We start from the raw sequence: 19,884 nt of genomic DNA on the forward strand, positions 1-19,884 counted from the left end.
GGTAAACAACAGCAATGTTTATTAAATATTTTTGAAAAGTATTTTATAGACTTTGTTAGTTTAGCACAAAACAACCTAATTGTGTGGAGTTTCCTTCTGCTTTTAGTCATGTGCATTCATCTGTTTTTAAATACAATCAGTGCAGTTCTAATGTTATATTTATGACATAGACCAAAGACTCTTGTATGGTATTTTTGGATCAACAGTGAGCCAAAACGGTGTATGGTGTAGATGAGAGTATTTGTTCATCCTGAGCAGATGACAAAAATGATCGATCATTTCAGGACAACTAAGACACGTCAAGCTTCAGGCATATGTTGGTAGGAATACTTTCTTTAGCGACACTGATCAATAAGTGATCTGAGAGAGAGAGAACAACACCGCCGGGGCTCCGTTTACAGTCTCTGCTCATGAGTGCAAGCTTTGACCAATCACAGGGCAGTTTAGAGTTTAGAAAGAGTGGGAGCTCCTATTGGCTGTTCTATTTCTACTCATTTGCATACAGGTCCCATTGGTAGGATTGTCTCTACTAAGAGAGAGGGAGTCAGAAAATAAATGCCCTCAAATACTTGCCAATATCTGCAGAGTAACAGGAGATAATGAGATTGCCTCAGGTCACATGAAACATAAGAATGTGTCCATCCATGTTCCTTTGATGAGAGGAGCTGCAATCCCAAACATTTAAACAACCTATTTTAAATTCTCTGAGGACCATGAACATCAGCTATTGTATTTCATAGCCTTGGATCAGACCACCTGACATGAGCCAGACAGTTATCATGGCTTAAAACAGCCTTATCATTTCCAAACTAATAAAGTGACACAATTAAAGGGGAAATAAGTAGTTTATAGTGCCATCTAGAGGAGAGGCTGAAATTTACAACAAAGACCTGCTGCTCTGCTCACCCCCTCCCTTCCCTGAGCGCTACGGTATCCGCAGCTGGTCAAATGTCGTCCTCGTTGTCTTTCTCCGTGTCAGTAGATGAGGTTCGTGAGGTGAGGGTGAGGGCGAGCTACCGCGGCCGTAGAAGACGAAGCGGAGAGAGAGGAGGCGGGACTTCCGCTACAAGTAAAGAGACGCTTGTTTTGTTCTCTCGAGTTTGTCCTTACAGGCTCCGGTAGAAACATGGTGTCTCGCTGCTAACAGTGGCTATGCAACCGCGGTCTGCGGTCATGTTATTTTACATTACTTTTTGAAACACTACTAAAATGAAACAAAAACTATTATACAGCGACTAGACAATCCAGGAGCACATAATATGTATAAAAAAGTGGATTTTGGGTTATATAAACCAATAAATACTACACATTGTACCTTTAAGAGACGCATGTCTCATAGATTTATGTCCTCTGGGTTTTGAGAAAGGCTTTGGGACAGCAGCCAACTCCCCCCAAGCAAAGAATATACTGCTTCTTATATTAAGATAAATCAGATCATGTTTCCCAAATTGGGGCATTACTGTGGGACATACGCCACTTACTCGTTAGTTTCTGACTAATAATCACGTCACAGACAGAACGTTGTCCTGCCTTTACGCTCCTTCACCTACAGGTCGCATTTCAAAATAAAATACGCGGGTCATATAGCCTGTCACAACTTCACATCAACATTACGTCGTGACCGGTGCTACCAGGTCAACAGTCAATTAATCAGAGCGTCTCGGAGTCATAATGTACGACGAGAGACTGATTGTTGAAGTGGAGAAACATAAAATCATTTATGACACCAGATCAATAGTTCTACCACGTCGGAGAATGAAAAGAAGCTGTGTTGTTGTTTCCTTTAAACACACAGTCTATTGTGGGATCTCGCATCCGTTCAAGATTATCGCGCGATCTTCCGTGAATACCGCTGGCTCCCAAGGCACCGCGCCGCTGCCGTGGGCGCTGTAACGCGTCCAGTGGAAATCCGGGGTTAGTGTTCTGCAGATAAGAGAGGTTTTTGTGGTCCGTCCAAACAATGAATGGCTGGGCGGCCCCCTCAAGCCAATGCCTCCATTCCTGGAGAGCCAGAATGACTGCCAGAAGTTCTCTGTTTCCCACGTCGTAGTTCCTCTCAGCGGGGGAGAGGCGACGGCTGAAGAACGCGCAGGGATGGAGTTTCTGATCACTGGCACTTCGCTGGGAGAGGACCGCCCCAGCCCCGGTATCTGAAGCGTCCACCTCCACAATGAACTGCCGATCAGGGTCAGGATGGGACAGAATGGGGGCAGTAGTGAACAGTTCTTTGAGGTGGAGGAACGCCGTCTCGGCCTCACTGGCCCACAGGAAAGTCTTAGCTGGAGAGGTGAGTCTGGTTAGGGGTTCGGCCACTCTGCTTTAGTTACGGATGAAGCAACTGTAGAAATTGGCAAACCCCAGGAATTGTTTTTTTGTAATTATTTGCGGCTTGAAGGGGTTGGCCATTCCCTGACCACACTGATCTTGGCTGAATTGGGTGAGAACCTGCCCTGCTCCACAATGAAGCCCAGGAAAGGGACCGAGTGAGCGTGGAAGGAGCATTTTATTTTCCAGGAGCTGCATTGCAGCACCAGGCGGACATGCTGGACGTGTTCCTCCTTCATCTCCGAGAAGATGAGGAACCTGTCCAGCTTGTCACGCTAAATGTCATTCACCACAATCGTAAGGGCGATGAGGAGGTAGGGAGAGGGCATGGTGCTTAGAAAATACCTCAGCAAGGTTGTGGTATTCACTGGGTACATCAGAGATGTTCAGAGGTTCGGGGATGGTCTCAGGCAAAGGCACAGGAGTAGGACGAGCAGAGTGGAGACAGCAGGAATGACAGGATTTGCCCCAACCAGTAAGTTGTCCGTTTGCCCAGTCGAACTGGGGGTTGTGGTGAGCCAGCCAGAGAAGACCCAGAACGACGGGAGCTGAGGAGGTGGGGATCAGGAACAGTTGGATGGTCTCGGACAGGATGATTGTCGGACAGGATGAGGGTGACGGGTTCAGTCCGAATTGTGACCTCAGCGAGTGTTTTTCCATCTAAGTCAGATAGTAGTTGTGATGCCGGTCTGGCTGACGACTCTCTCGTCGATTAAGTTTTCATCAGAGCCAGAGTCGATCAGGAAGGTGAGGGATAACGACTGCTGAGACCACAGGACTTGGCCAGCCAATGTGATGCGCCTTGGGGGTGAACAGGAAATGGCTCTGCTCACTAGCACTCCTGTGTATGCTGGTGAGCTTAGTCTTTTGGGCGAGTCGGGCAGGGGATGAGGAGATGGCCGAGTTGTCCACAATAGATGCATGACCCAGACTTCAGGCGGCTTTGTCCTCCATGGCAGTGAGATGAGCCCAGCCCAGCTGCATGGGTTCAGAACTACAACTAGGTGTGACGGAAGGAGAGGACGTGGGTTGGTGACCTATAAGTGAGCGGGGTGAAGTGACTGGAGGTGAAGGTTATCTAAACGTATGGTGAGGTCAATAAGTGAATCGAGATTAGGTGATTCATCGTTCCAGCCGCTCTCGGCGGCGCGTATGCAGAACTCAATGGACTAATCAGCCATAGAAGAGCTAGCTTGTTTTAGACTGATTAATTTATTAGCTGCGTCGTTACTCTGGCCGGAATGATCAAAAACTCTTCGTAGGTCACTAGTAAAAGATTGTGAAAGGAGAAGAGGGTGGGCTGCTGAGTACCGCGGTTGCCCATAACGCAGGTCTACCAGACAGTAAATTTACCAGAAAAGCAATCTTTGCATTATCGGTAGGGTAAGTGTTTGGTTGTAAACTGAAAACCAGGGAGCACTGAAACAAAAAACTCAAACATTTTCCGATGTCGCCCGAGTAACGCTCAGGGATAGGAACAAAAGGTCCGCATGGAGAAAATGTAGGTATGGGAGCAGAAGTAGCCGTCAAGCTAGGTGTAGTGTGAGCTACCAGGTGAGGTGAAGGAGTTTGTTGCATGAATGATGCGAAGTGAGTAGTAAGATCACGAACGGAAGTAGCAACTCCTGATAACATTTCATGATGGCCGATTGCTACGCCCTGGGCTGTTAAAGCCCGACGAAGGTTATCGCTGTCTGCCGGGTCAATACTTATCAGTCAATACAGATCGTTAATTTACGTCTTTCCCTATGAGAAAGATTGTATTTATTGATCTAGTATAAATAAACAGGAACGAACGCGAGAATAGTGAACGAGTGAGTGACTGGGGAAGACTCGGGCTTGTGGAGAGGAAGACGAGAAGATGACGGAGGAGTTGAGCGCAGAGGGAGCCAGGAGACGAGTGAAGACGCTGGCGGAGCTCTGTGTCCTATGCAGCGCTGGAGACGAGACAACAACGGCAGGTACCAATCGACGGGAACTCAGGAGAAGGAGGAAGTCGCAGGCGAGGATTCGTATCCCTCGTGAAGCAGGAGATGAGACGACGACGGCAGAACCAAGCAACGGGAAATTTAGGAGAAGGAGGAAGTCGCTCGAGCAGGAGACGGTGGTGATCTGGAGATAGACTGGGTAAGTATACGAGTTGCAAAGGTTTCTTCTTTCAGGAGAGTCAACGAGTGTAGAACAACGATCTGACGCTGGTGAACAGGCGGCTCCAGCTTAAGAAGGCTCCTGATTGCTCATCAGGAGCAGCTGGGGCGGAGCCACACAGGTGGAGCCGATTACCAGCGTCTTCACAGAAAGTAGTTCAGCCACGTCTCCTGCAGAAAGAGAGGGAGAGAGAAACACGGAGCAGAAGGGATACTAACAAATAACAATAATAATAATAATGCTGGAAGGTGTGGTGACGAGTGGAATCGTGTCACTGTCAACATGTTTTACTCAGATCCCCTGTATTTCATCGCGACTGTACTATACATCATCGCCTGTATAAAATTTCATTATGTATGTGTCATATATGGATGTGGGTATATAACTGCGCATAGAGAAATTATCCGGTCTGCGTTGGATCATATGGTTTTACATGCCATTGTGTATACATTATACAATACTATATGGGCAGGCTATGTGATGTTTGTCCATATATCTACACGGTAAATTAAGAAACGAGGAAAGTAAAGTAATAAGTAGTGAAGTTACTTTTCAAATCCAGTAACTAGTAAAGTAATTTCATTACAATTTACAGAAGTAACTAATTACTTTTTTTGAGTAACTACCCCAACACTGCCTGTGAGTACCTTGATGTATAGGTAACACTGCATGTCTGTTACCGTGGTCACTTTTCTGACGTGTTCATTATCACAATGGTTTTTCCTTTTGAATCTTTAAAAACATATCTCTCTCTCTTTCTCTCTCTTTCCTCTCTCTCTCTATACTGTACATCTTTAAGTTTTACTCATCCATACTATCAGACTGCTGAGATTGAAAGTATTGAATTTCCTTTCACAGCTTTGAAAAAAGTGATTTGCTATCACAAATGACTCGAGGTGTCTGACATTCATGGGCAGAGCAGTAATTGAGGAGAACTCCAGAACAAATTAATTACTGACATAGTAACTATGACTGTGTAGTTCATAAAACAATCAAATCTGTTTCCACTTTGAGGAGCTCCCTCTGAAAATGACAAATCAGCCCCTGTATGTGAGATGACAGTGAGGGATTGGTCTCCATCTTCCCCTCTATGCTGGTGATGACACGTTGTCATTTCAGGCTAGCAGGTGGCCTTTTTTTTTCCTCTGACAATCTATTGATTTGCCTCTATCCTCCTCCAGCTTGATTTCTCATTCTCCCACTTGTCACTGCTGTTCACCCTCACCATTGCCTGGAGAGAGGATGGAAGGACAGACAGCAATATCCAGCAAAAAGGACAAATACAGAAGAATGGAGAGCAAGACTGCAAGATTGATTTTGATTTTTGAATGGCTGCTGAACTGTCAATGCTTCTTTTGCTGTTAGTTTTTGGAAAAATCTTGAGTGGACATGAAATTGGACATAAATGTACTTTGTAAAGGCGCCTCAGAAAAAAAACGATATAGCAAGTCTTCATACTTCGATCACAACAAGTTAAGTCTATGACGTCCACTCAGAGCTGCTCTGGAAGAAGTTGGACACAACAACACAAGTCATTACGATGTTGAAATTGATTGCACAGAATAACTGTGATAGAATGAGACCTGTATTAATAACCTCCCCTCCAAAAGTTGATTTCAAAAGGTTGTTCTCTTTGCCAGAGCTGCATTATTCCATATCCACTAGGGCTGCAACTAACGATTATTTTAATAATCGATTAATCTGTCGATTATTTGTTCGATAATCGATGAATGGGTTAAAAAAAAAAAAGAAACATTTGTAATTGCCACATCTTTATTCAAAAACAGAACATTTCAAATTCACAGTGCAGACTAAAGTGTAAAAACAACAGGTTATTGCGCCAACGTCTCTGAGCTATCAAAAGTAATTGATTAAATAATCAATCAATAATAATATTTATTTATTTATTTATACTCACACAGGTTTAAGTAAACATGTACTTATTTATACTCATTTAAAGGTGAAGTAAGTAGTTTATAGTGCCATCTAGAGGAGAGGCTGAAATTTTCAACAAAGAACTCCTCCTCTGCTCACCCCCTCCCTTCCCTGAGCGCTACGGTATCCTCAGCCGGTCAAATGTCGTCCTCGTTGTCTTTCTCCATGTCAGCAGATGAGGTTCGTGAGGTGAGGGTGAGGGCGAGCTACCGCGGCCGTAGAAGACGAAGCGGAGAGAGAGGAGGCGGGACTTCCGCTACAAGTAAAGAGACGCTTGTTTTGTTCTCTCGAGTTTGTCCTTACAGGCTCCGGTAGAAACATGGTGTCTCGCTGCCAACAGTGGCTATGCAACCGCAGCCCGCGACCATGTTATTTTACATGACTATTTGAAACACTACGAAAATGAAACAAAAACTATTATACAGCGACTAGACAATGCAGGAGCACATAATATGTATAAAAGAGTGGATTTTGGGTTATATAAACCCATAAATACTACACAGTGTCCCTTTAAGTAGATTTAATATGTTGATTTTGACCCCATCTGACGACAAAATGTTTTACCTTACTTGAATCTCACCTGCTTACTACAGAAAATGTACACTTGATACTTACTAACCCATTACATTATTACAACATTATAGTACACCGTGTTCCAAATTATTATTATTTTACAAATTGGATTTAAGGATCTATGAGGGTGGGAAGGCAGTTTGGGTCAAAGCAGCAGCTCTGGGAGGCTATTCTGACATCCTGCAAAGGCATTGAAGCAGAAACTCTCCAAAAAGTCACAAGTTCAATGGAAGCAAGAATTATGAGGGTTATATCAATGAAGCAGTTCTATGTTAACCTGTAACTTGGCCTGTTGATATGTTTTTGATAGAAATAACACACTTTTTGGTTCATGAATGGTACAGTGTTCCCACATTTTAGAAGATTATGGCCGAACGGTATTCTCCATGTCCGCCATGTTTCAAGTCTAAAATATAAGATGTCGCTCACTCTTAAACTTTTCGCACCGCTTATTCGCGCGACTATTCACGTGCACGCAAGGCTCGCTGTGGGCATGCATGAACCGGCATGAAACAGTCGGCATCTGTAAACAGTTCCGCGCCTAGGAGTGACGTATTAATTGCGTGACTCAACGAATCGATAATTAAATTTGTTGCCAACGCTTTTAGTAATCGATTTGTATCGATTTTATCGATTCGTTGTTGGTTCTATCTACATATAATTATAGTTATTTCTCATTGGCATGGGTGTCTTGTTTAAGGCTTAACGAGAGACAGTTTTTTTGTTTGTTTGTTTTTTAAACGTTGCGTTGTGTGTTATTGTAAAAGATGAAGTTTGGATTTGTCAAGTCCAGCCTCTGGGGCAGTGTATGTGTAATCTGATGCCAGTCCAGACCAGATAAACTGAGAGCCGATAGAAATCTCTCCTCACTAAAGCTCTCGTCAGTCGCGCTGTTTCAGACCGAAATCTCACCCCAGACGACAGTGTTGTGATTGGCCAGCAAACGACGGCTTTCTCTTTTTTTTTTCTTTTTTTTTTTTCTTTTTTTTTTTTAACCTGTCCTGTCCAGTACCTTGGGCATGCACTATGGTTGACTGCATGTCTGTTGGTGTTTAACAGATTTTGCTGTTTGCAGGGCGAGTAATTACAGAACTGTAATGCCCGTCCTGCTATTTATGTTTTTTTTATTGATTTATATATTTATTAGGTTGTGTGGGAGGACCGGGCCGGACAGGGGGGTGGGGGTGAGGGTGGGTAGACAGACAAGGGAGGTGTGAGAGAGATGGGGAGAAATGTCTAACCATTGATTGTCCAGTGGGTCAGGTTTTTTATCCATTTTTGGACATACTGTAGTTTATTAGCCAGGAAGTAATTATGAAAGTTCTAATCCTCCACAGGTTTTTACTTTCTGAAGGGTTTTTAGACTGATGCTTGCTGGTTTATTTTTCCACAGGAATTTTGTGGTAGCTGAATCTAATGATTTAAACCAGGTTGGTGAGGGTTTGGTGGGGATCATAGAGAAGAGGTAATTAATTTTGGGTAAAATCATCATTTTTATAGTGGCGACTCTACCCATAAGTGATATGGGTAGAGAGGTCCATCGTTGGAGGTCATTTTCAATTGTTTTAAGTAGAGGTGTATAATTTAGTTGAGTCAGGTCTGAGATCCTAGAGGATAAACCAATTCCCAGGTATTTAATGTTGCCTGATTTCAAGGGAGACGGTAAAGATGTTTTGAATCGGTAGAATAGTTGATTTTGTCCAATTAATTGAGTGATCTGAAACTGCTGAGAATTTATTGATGAGTGAGATAGTACCAGAGAGAGTGTTTTGTGAGTTTTGAAGGAAGAGTAATACATCATCTGCATATAGGGTGGTGCAGATTTTCTGTTTGAATACCTTTGATATTTCCATTTTCTCGAATTGCAGCTGCAAGCGGTTCTAAAAATGTGGCAAACAGTGAAGGGGAGAGTGGACAACCTTGTCTGGTGCCCCTCTGGAGCTTGAAGCTTGGAGATGTTTGAGCGTTTGTCCTGACCGAGGCACTGGGTGAATTATAAAGAATTTTGATCCAGGAGACAAAGTTTTGTTTGAATCCAAATTTATCCATTGTCGCAAGGAGTAATTTCCAGTTTACTCTATCAAATGCTTTTTCTACATCTAGTCACATTATTGCTGATTCAAGTTTATTGATTGTGCAATAGTCTATTATATCAATTAGCCTGCGCGTATTATTTGTTGAGTGTCTGCCCTTAATAAATCCTGTCTGGTCTGGGTGAATTATGAAGGGGGTGATTTTTTCCAGTCTCCTCGCTAAGGCTTTGCAGATGATTTTAAGATCTGCATTTATGAGTGAGATTGACCGGTAGCTGGATGGGAGTGAGGGGTCTATGTCTGGTTTAAGGTGGAGACAGATATGTGCTGTGTTTATGTGTGGGGGGAGAGTGGCACTTTCCTTAATTTCCATTACCATTTTATGAAATATGGGTGCCAGTATGGGCCAAAACGTTTTATAGAAATCCACTGGGAATCCGTCTGGTCCTGGGGCTTTCCTGTTTGGCATGTGACGGAGGGCATCATAGAGTTCTACCATTGAGATGGGAGATTTTATGGTGCTGATCTGTTCATTGTTAAGTGTTGGCAGATTTAGTTCTTGTAGAAGTCTCTAAAGACGTTATTTATTTCCTCCGGTGTGTGGGTTAAGTTCCCGTCAGGACCTTTTATGGAATGGATAGTTGTTTTTCCTTATTTATTTTAAGTTGGTTAGCTAAAAAACTACTGGATTTGTTACTATGTTCGAAGTTTTCCAAGCGTAGCCTTTCCAGTTGGAACTGTGTTTTCCTTTCAATTATTTTATTTAATTCAAGTTTTAATTGTCGTATATTGTTCAAAAGGTGTTCATCTTGTGAGGTGGTGTAAGCAGTCTCCAGTGTTTTAATTTTCTGTTCTAATTCTATTTCTAGTAAATTGTCTTTCTTCTTTTTAAATGAGGAGAAGGAGATTATTCTACCCCTCATTACTGCTTTAGCCGTTTCCCAGAGAACACATTGCAAAGTACCTGGTAGGTTATTGAACTCCAGAAAGGTTTCCCACTCTTCCTCGATGTATTTGATGAAGTTTGGGTCATTTAGCAAGGATGTATTAAGTCTCCAGTTTCTGTTTGGTGGGGTAACTGCCTTTATAGTTATGTTTAGTGAGACCGGTGCATGGTCACTGATAGTGATAGGGTGGATATAAGTGTCTGCAATATTTGCTAGAATTGAGCTGCTGGTCAGGAAGAAGTCAAGTCGTGAGTAGGAGTTGTGTACCGGTGAGAAGAAGGTGTATTCTTTCGTAGCTGGGTTCCGGGAGCGCCAAGCATCACAGAGACCACAATCCTCCATATATTTTTTAAGAGTCCCCATCGACTGCCAGTTTCGTGTTGTTTCTGTCATACTGAGTCTGTCTAATTCTGGGTTGAGTGTCATGTTGAAGTCCCCTCCCAATATGACTGTTGTGTCCAGGTGAGTGGATAGTGAGGAGAAGACGTAGTCTATACTATTGATTAGTAGGGTAATTATTATAAACCTGCCTTCTTGATCTGTAATAGTGTTTTTATGTGTGAAATTTAACTTCTTATTGATCAGAATAGCTACTCCTCTCTGTCTAGAGTTATAGTTTGCTAGGTACATGTGAGGGAATTGTAGTGAAGTTAACTGGCAGTCTGACTTAGGCAGGTGAGTCTCTTGTAATAAGACAATGTCTGCTTCCAACTTATTAAGGTGATTAAGGACTTTAAGTCGCGTGTGTGTGTGTGTGTGTGTGTGTGTGTGTGTGTGTGTGTGTGTGTGTGTGTGTGTGTGTGTGTGTGTGTGTGTGTGTGCGTATGTGTGCGCGTATGTGTGTGTGCGTATGTGTGCGCGTTCGTGTGTGTGCATGTATTTGTGCCGGTATATGCAAGGTCCTAATCGTGATGTGGTTGCTAAGTACAATCAACATATCATGAATAGCAGTGATAGCTAAGTCATGCGTCTCAATAGTAAACACGTGTGTAACAATACAATATGAATAAAATACAAATATACATTCAGGGACGGGGAGACACAACAAACAAAATACACAAACGAACAGAAATAAGTAACACAGAAAGTAAGGCATTTTAACAACAGTGGTGGGGGGGGGGGGGGGGTGCTGAGGTGTGCCACTGTAAGATTGGCCGATTATTATTAAACTCTGGATAAATGATGGTGGACATAGAGGGCGTTTTAATTCCGAGTTAATAATTTGAACTTATATTATACATATTATACACATACATACAGACCTGTTTAGAAGAGCCAGGGGGTTACCTCTTTATCCCGGTATAGCTGCCCGTTGACGTACAGTTTATCCACTGCAACAACTGCCCGGGATCCTTCTGCCATGAGCTTCTTTCTCAGTGGAAACAGCCTCTTGCGTCGCTCCAGGATTTCCTTGGGAAACTGATCGTTGACGCTAAAGTCCGTTCCTCTGAGCTCTCTTCCCCGGCTCTTCACCAGCTCCTTCTGTTTAAAGTGTTTGAATTTTACGACGATGGGACGCGGGCGCTGGCCGTCCTGTTGCCTCCCTCCTATGCGGTGTGCCCGGTGGAAGGTGATGTTCCTGACGGTGTCAGCCGGGACCTTGAGTTGTTTCTCACCGTCACTTCTGGGTCCTCTTCTGTTTTTTCCGGAATCCCAGAGAAAACCAGGTCGTCTCTCATACTCCTCGCTTGGAGATCAATGATCGCTTCTTTTATGTTTTTATTTTAATTTGAGAGACAGCTGGTTTGTTCCGTGAGCACTGAGCTTTTTAAATAAACATTTTCCGCCGCGAGTTCGACCTGTTGCTGGCTGAACTCCAGTGACTCCCGTAGCGCCTGGAACTCTTTGTGGAGTAACTCCATCAACGAGAGTCGAGCATCAAAACTTGACAGCTTCCCGTTAATGGAATTAAGGATCTCCAAAAAGTCATGGTCCGACGCAGGAGTTGTTCCGGGAGAAGAAACTGCTTCGGGTGAGTCCTTCTGGCGGCTTCTTTTAGACGAGGGTGTTTTCGGTGTTTTATCCATTACCAATCGGTGAAAACACTCGTCGATGTATTCCTCTAGGTTATCCAGTCTTCTGTTTTGTCTCACTGTTTTTTATTACGACTGTTATTGCTATTTGGCCTCGGATTAGTTGGTTGATGTGCAGAGGAAACGACAGCTTTCTCAACTGTCTTGTGATTGGCCAATACCTGGAAGTGACATAATCAGCACACCATCTCTCGGAAGCACAGCTCCCCCTCTGGAACGGTGGATGCACTGCTACTCATCATCAAAACATTGTTCTATTTCATCCTTACTGACCGCCAGGGGCGGTGGCTTTAGCACTGAATATCTCCATCTCGCGCATGCGCAGGTCGAGTGTTTATACCAACAAAGTCACCCTTGACCCCTGATGATACCGGCTAGTCTATATCTTCCGGTGACATCAGAGGATCTGTTCCTTTTCATCATCTCGCTTCCCAGGTAGACGCTCAGCGAATTCTAGCTGAACTAAAAGCATTCATTTGACGTTCGTCGAATTCATTGCCGTTCGTCGCTGGTAGCCTTGTGACAATCTGGGTGCTCTCGTTTGGCCTCTCCCTTTCACCACTGGTGTTTACCAGGTGTGTGGCAGCAGCCCTCTCACCCCTGCAGTCGTGGGGCAAGAAGATTCCAACCGTATCTGGATGATTGGCTGGTCCACGCGCCATCCTGGTCCCAGGTGTCCCAAGACACAGCGATTCTCCTCACATGTGTGGCCCAGCTCGCTCTCAGAGTGATTTTCACAATGAGCTGCCTGGTTCCCTCACAGAGTACACTTTTCTAGGGGAGTGACTCTGGATGCCGTTGCCATGAGGGCCTGTCCATCACCTCGGCGTGTGGACGACATCCTCCGCCTCCTTCTCCTCTTCAGAAGGGCTGCTGCTTGCATCCTGACCCTCGTTGCCTCCAGCTCTGAGTTTGACCACTGCAGGCACGACCTCCTGGCAGAGTGTTCAGACACAGTAAGACACACTAAGGCACTAAGTGTTTATTGTTGGTATAAACACTCGATCTGCGCATGCGCGAGATGGAGCTATTCAGTGCTAAAGCACCGCCTCTGGCGGTCATCCAGGATTCATAGAACCGTAGTTACATACTTAACTTTCGATTTAACAATGTTAAAAATAGCTTTGTCACGACTCCCCACCGCAGTCTCTTTACGCCTTTCATCCAGAGTCGGACCCAGAGTCAGACCAGACCCAGAGTCAGAAGACACTGTCGCAAGCGAAACACCTCGACAGTGGACGTTCTCCGTCTGGGGTTCAAAGTATGCAACCGGATGTGCCCGGACTAGTGCCCACACCAGGAGCCACAGTTCAGGAGAAATGCTGTTTACGTAACCGGACCGCTTTTTTCAGAGATCTCGCTGAGCCTGAGATTACAATACAACACAACCTTCAAACCTTCAGGGCTTCATAAACTAGGTAATGGCGCAGATACACACCAAAAAAAGCATTTCATTTGAACTTCCGTTCTAGGTCCGCTTTAAATCAATCATTCTTTTTCTGTTTTATAACCCACTCCCTTCTTGGAGTAAAAGCAGATCTAACATCTCTCCATGGTCAAATAATACTTAAATATCATTAAAGTTCTTACCTGGAGGCCCGTGAAGTTTGGCTTTCTTTACTGAAAGACAAAAAGAGAAAAACAGATTTGTCACAACTTAGAATAACACATCTGTTCAAAGTATTCTTTGGGTGAATTCCAATTCCTTGTTCAACCCTCAATCTTAACCCTCAATCTAGTAGTAGTACTACCTACACAAAAATAAGTAAATTAACTAATGACCAAGAGCGCAGACCTCACTCTCTCGCACTTGCTCTCTCTCTCTCTCTCTTCCGCCCCGTGCCAACAAGGCTTCACGCTCTCTGCTCATACTGGTTTAAATGACAAACAAACAAATGCTAAGTGCTGATCAAAAGTTTTGTGCAAGCAGTTTAAGGTCCCGACTCTTGTCACAAATATGACAGGCTTCATTCAGTGGTTGAAACAAATAAATAAACATTAATGAAACATTTACATGCAGAGCGCGCTCACTCGCAAAGCAGACAGCAGCGCCGAGGCTGCTGTTTAATCTAATACACCGGTATGGCGGTATATTAAAAATTCATATCATAACGGAAAAAAAAACGGTATTCGCTGTGAACAGGTATACTGCCCAGCCCTATTTTTAGCTACCTTACTTAAAATAAATAAAGGAAAAACAACTATCCATTCCAGAAAAGACCCTGACAGGAATTTAACCCACACACCGGAAGAGGCAACAGGCAACATTAAATACCTGGGAATTAGTATATCCTCTCGGACAGGGGTATTCAATTAAAAGTCAACGAGGTCCAGTTACTAAAATTTCCTCCAACTAAAAGATCCAAACATTTTCATTTCAACACACTTTTTCATATGGTTTCAATATTATTTATTGTCAATGCAGGAAACCTTTAACAGAGTGAACTTGTATAGTAAACTAGCTCTTTTACCATAAATAAAAGTAGTGCTGCTGGCAAATACATTTAAGGCCTTTTTTTACATTCAAAACAGAAACCTCAGAATAAAATAAATAAAACAGAGCCTACAACCCATTTTTTTCTGTTAAATTAAAGAAGTCCCAGCCTAAAGAAACACACTTCAAGTAAAAAAAAAAAGTAGCAACATCATCAGGAAATAATTAGTGTCACTTTGAGGCACAAAACAAGCGCAAACAGAGCATTGACTATATTTTTCTTAAAATCAAAGAGGTCTCAGTCTAAAAAACTGACAGGTCAACATCTTAAGAAAACAAGAAATAAGAAATGGCTCTTTTATGGAAAAAATTAGAACACAGCTTGGACACCACCTTTCTCTTTTGATTATTATTTTTCTCTTAATGAGAAAAATGGGCATGTGACTGTCCTGCAAGTGATTTAAATCTGGGTTGGAATGGAGTCAGGGCCATCCTCATGCAGACATGCAAGTGGCTATTCGTCAGCCTAGAACGGTTCTTGTTTTTGATTATGTCCATGGTGGAAAATGCTGACTCACAGCTGTAAGTGGATCCAAACATGGTCAAGGTGTGCAGTGCTACTTTAGTTCGACCGGGAAACACACTCTCAGACACATTCTGCAGCCAGAAGGTAGCAGGGTCAGTTGCACCAAAATGCTCTTTTAATGCAGCATTTCCTTGCAGATCAATGAGCTCAAGCTGTACAGATCCTGGTTTAAATCATTAGATTCAGCTACCACAAATTTCCTGTGGAAAAATAAACCAGCACGCATCAGTCTAAAAACCCTTCAAAAAGCAAAAACGTGTGGAGGATTGGAACTCCCAAACTTTCATAATTACTTCCTGGCTAATAAACTACAGTATGTCCAAGAATCCATAAAACCTCACCCACTGGACAGTCAATGGTTAGACATCGAAAAAACATTCTGCAAAGATATCCGAATCTGTGATCTACCTTTCATTAGTACAACCAGTGTGCGAAATACCCATTAATAATCGGGGGGGGTCCCATCTCCCATCTCCCATTTGTTGCCCAATACCGTTTCACCACGCCAGGTGCCACACTGCAGTATTGGTTATTTCCCCTGTCAGATGTGGGCTTGTGTGGGCCTTTTCCGCAGCGCCATTTGGAAAGCAATTCATTAAAACATTAAAAATACAAAACTACAAATAAACATTTGCATTTTGTCTGGTTATAAAGGATAAAGTCTATTATGTATGTAGATCATATATGTAAAACTGAAATTACAAAGACCTTTAGGGAAGAAAAAAAAGTTCAATGACACTGTAACATGTTTAAACTAGGGCTGGAAGATTATGGCAAAAATATTAGTCACAATTATTTTTGACTGATATTGAAATCATGATTAATAGACACGATATTCATTGATTTATTTCAAAACTTGAGTATTTATTGAACCACCAAAACTCAACTCAATATAATTTAAAAGAACATCCAGAAATACATTAGTAACAAGCAAAACATAATAATAATTAGTTAATTAAAATAATGATAGTAATAAAAACAAAAAATAACCAATCTATTTGCACTGCTGCACAACTTGCAAAAAGCCTCCGTTATCTCTTGATGTCTGTGGGACGTGGTGGGATATGGGACGGCATTGTAAAGAGTGTCTTTAACCCATTAAAGGTGAAGTAAGTAGTTTATAGTGCCATCTAGAGGAGAGGCTGAAATTTACAACAAAGAACTCCTCCTCTGCTCACCCCCTCCCTTCCCTGAGCGCTACATTATCCTCAGCCGGTCAAATGTTGTCCTCGTCGTCTTTCTCCGTGTCAGCAGATGAGGTTCGTGAGGAGAGGGAGAGCGAGAGGGAGAGGGCGAGCTACCCCGACCCTAGCAGACGAAGCGGAGAGAGTTGAGGCGGGACTGCCGCTATAAGTAAAGCGACGCTTGATTTGTTCTCTCGCGTTTGTCTATACAGGCTCCCGTAGAAACATGGCGTCGTGGCAATGCAGTAGCAGCCCGTGACCATGTTATTTTACATGACTTTTTGAAACACTATGAAAATGAAACAAAGAATATTATACAGCGACTAGACAATGCAGGAGCACATAATATGTATACAAAAGTGGATTTTGGGTCATATAAACCCATAAATACTACACAGTGTCCCTTTAAGGCCTGAAGCGCCTGGAAAAAAATGTCTCTAAAACCTGAGCTTCAATGCCTACTAAATGACCGATTTCTCAGCCTCTGTAGCAGATAGGAACACAATTCAAAAAGTATTTGAGAGCTTACACCTGTAGCTTTCCTGTGAAATTTGTCAAATTTATAAATAACTATTTTCAATTAAAAAAACAGTAAGAAAATAAAGTAATATCAAATTGTGTCAGTGCCTTGATTTAGTCCTGATGGACTGTGAAGAACAAGAACAGCATGTAATGACTATGATGCTTACAGCACTGTGGCATCTGCAGGTTAAACCACTGTCACCCATGGTGCGCGGTTGTAAAAACACTATGTAGATTACGGTGGTATTTATCGTCATTATTGCCGACCTAGTCGCCTTCAAACATAATTACGTCTTAACCATAAATCCCGGTCGATTTGTTCATCGCGTTCGAAGTTATAAGCGATGACGTCATCGAAGACGAAACTCCTCAAAATCACTGCCTTCAGAAATCTGTCCGCTGTCAAAGTCCTCCATGTTCGCGCGAAGTAATTTCAAAACAAGGTCGCTTACCTTTCTTCTCAATCAAAGGCTGCCTTTCTGCCATGTTTTCAATCGCTCGCACCTCATATTATTGATCCATACACGTCACATGCTTGCTGCAGCTGCACGTAACGTGGGTGCATTCAATGTGTTTTTCTAGCATAGGAATTTAGATACACACGCCACGCCGTGCGGCGCATAAATCGTTTTTCTTCGATTATAATGTTTTTATGACCGTGAGAAGCCAAAATCGAAATCATGATTAAAATTAAATTTATCGTCCAGCCCTAGTTAAGACTCCCCTCAAATTTTGCCTTTGAGGCTATCAGGGGGTCTCGAGTGTTAATCAAGGGGGTATAACCCCCCCAGACCCCCCTGTATTTCGCACAGTGAGTACAACCATAAAACAGCACCAATGTTTTAAAAGGATAACTATAAGTACCTCCCTCTCAGCCTGGTGGGAATTAATTAAAATCACTTGGTCCTCATATACCTTGTGAACTCACCCCAATCTTGAATAATCCTGACATCCTGCAAAATAAAGTAATGTTAAACTTCTCAACATGGCACGAAAAAGGAATAAGGTACTTGGAACCAATACTCGAACATAACACATTCATCCCGTTCCAGAACCTGGTGGACCAATATAACATCCACAGTAGTAAGTTCCTCGATTACCTGCGAATAAGTCTGTAATTCAGAAGAGGTTTAGAACTAGCAAATGGGAACTAGAACTACCTCCAATAATAAATCAATTTCTAAACCTCACATCTCCCAGAATATTATCAAAAACGCATGCTCTACTGACAGAAAACGACAATAATCTCCTTACCAACTGAAAAAAATGGGAAACAGACTTAGCTATCAGCCCAAATGAAAATTTCTGGAGAAAAATATCAACTAACACATTCAAAATTATCAAAGCCCCAGACTTACAACTCATACAATAAAAAGTTTTACACAGAATACACTACACAGGACAAAGACTGTTAGAATAGGGTATTTGCAATCAAACACCAGCTTAAAATGTAATGAAAACAAAGCAGATAATTACATGCATGCTATATGGATGTGCACACCTATACATTCTGGTATAAGATATGTGAGGATCTCTCAGCATGCCTGCGACACACTATACCACCTACTCCTGCACTGTGTATACTGGGAGATTTAAGTCAAATAAATATAGAAACAAGGGAAAAAATGCATGCTAATTACTAGCCTAAGCATCCCCAAGAAAACAATCCTCATGAACTGGAAAAATTAAAAAGACGAGCTAATATAGAAATCTTCTGCTCTACCACATCTCTATGGAGAGAATGTCTGTCTCAATTAAAAAACAGTAGGCTGACTTCCACACTGCCTGGGCACCTTTAATTAACTATATTACTTAGGGCAGTGGAGGGGTGGCGTCTCTACCGGCCGGCCTCCTGGACTGTGGGCCGGGGGTCCTGGGTGCTGGGGCTGTTTGGTGGCCTCTGGTGTCTGGTGACCCCGCTTCTGCCGTCTCTCGTCTCTTTAGACACTAGGGCTTGGGGCCGGCTCTGGGCACCTTGGCCCCTGGATTTATGGTGAGACCCTGTACCAGGGGGGCGCGGGTTAAGTAGTGTGGTTGGCTCCGGGTAGACTTCGGTGGTAGATGTGGCGGGTTCTGGCCTACCTCCTGGGGGGCGGTCTGGGGGAGGCTCCGCTGTTTCTCGCGGTGGGCTGGGCTGCCCTAAGGGCCTGAGTGGGCCCAGGGTGTGGGGACCTGGGGCCTCAGGACTTGCCTGGGCGTGCGGTGGTTTGATCTGTGCCCGTGGTGTTGTCACCTCCTGACCCCTCGGGGCGGGCTCTGGGCAGGGGGGGGGGGCTCCAGCTGACCCTGGGACTGGCGGCCACTGGTCTCTCCTGGCCCGGGTGGCCGGTGGACGCTCCAAGTGCCTGGGTTACTGGTCGCCTTCTCCCTGGGGGATGGAGGGCGATGACACGGTTTTCACCACAGATTCCCGACCACGCCAAGTGACAACCTCCGCACATACATATGTGTCCAGCCATGGCAAAAGCGTTCACAAGTCTACTTTGGGACATTTGGAGTCATTTACATATTCTAAAAGTGTGATTTCTAAGCTTTCCAACAATGTCAAACACATGTCCATCTGATAATTTTTGAAGAAGATGTGGTCATTTGAATGTAGGCACTCCTCAAACTGCTTTAGGGAGAAATTCAGCCTGAAAGATTTAGACCTTCTTGAGGAGCCAGACCAATAGCTGCTCAATTGCATCACATTAACATGGTCACAACCCCCCACTCAGTCTAGCTGTCAGTGACATCTGATGTCTGTTAGCCTACAGGACAAACAGTGTAGCAGTTTGAAAACAAAGGAATGAATATAGTTCATGTCAATGTAGTGTTATTTGCTGTAAGTACTTCAGTGGACTGATAAGAATCAGAATTTACTTTATTGATCCCCAGAGGGAAATTCTTCTGTTACAAAAAGCACTTGAATAAAAATGAGAAACAGTAAGGTGGAAGATAGATACATACTTCAAATATCAAATAAAATATATCTAAGTGTGTGAAGAAGAGTTCAATATTTTCCAGACCATGGACTATATTATCATCCCACAATGTGGCTGTACCCATTCTGTCCATCACAGTTGATATGCGGGCTAAATGGTGACATAGCGCACCCTCTTCTGCTTCCTCTTCTGTGCTGTAACCTTTGGTGCTGGGCATGTGAAGTCATTTGCCTCATCAGA

General features: G+C 43.3%; 1 protein-coding gene across 1 annotated transcript in view; it reads right to left on the reverse strand.

Annotated features, from left to right (window-relative positions):
* Positions 1 to 17,206, reverse strand: part of LOC310939806 (protein unc-13 homolog B-like) — a gene marked incomplete at both ends in the record, with an annotated part of 132,626 nt that extends 115,420 nt beyond the window's left edge. The window contains 2 exons of the mRNA XM_083904650.1: positions 13,585 to 13,614; positions 17,173 to 17,206. Coding sequence (XP_083760776.1) covers positions 13,585 to 13,614; positions 17,173 to 17,206 — 64 coding nt within the window. The remainder of the gene's footprint in view (positions 1 to 13,584; positions 13,615 to 17,172) is intronic.
* Between the last annotated feature and the right edge of the window lie 2,678 nt (positions 17,207 to 19,884).

The sequence above is a fragment of the Microchirus variegatus genome (assembly GCF_963457635.1).
Source record: "Microchirus variegatus genome assembly, chromosome: 18".
In the NCBI taxonomy this organism is placed as follows: domain Eukaryota; kingdom Metazoa; phylum Chordata; class Actinopteri; order Pleuronectiformes; family Soleidae; genus Microchirus; species Microchirus variegatus.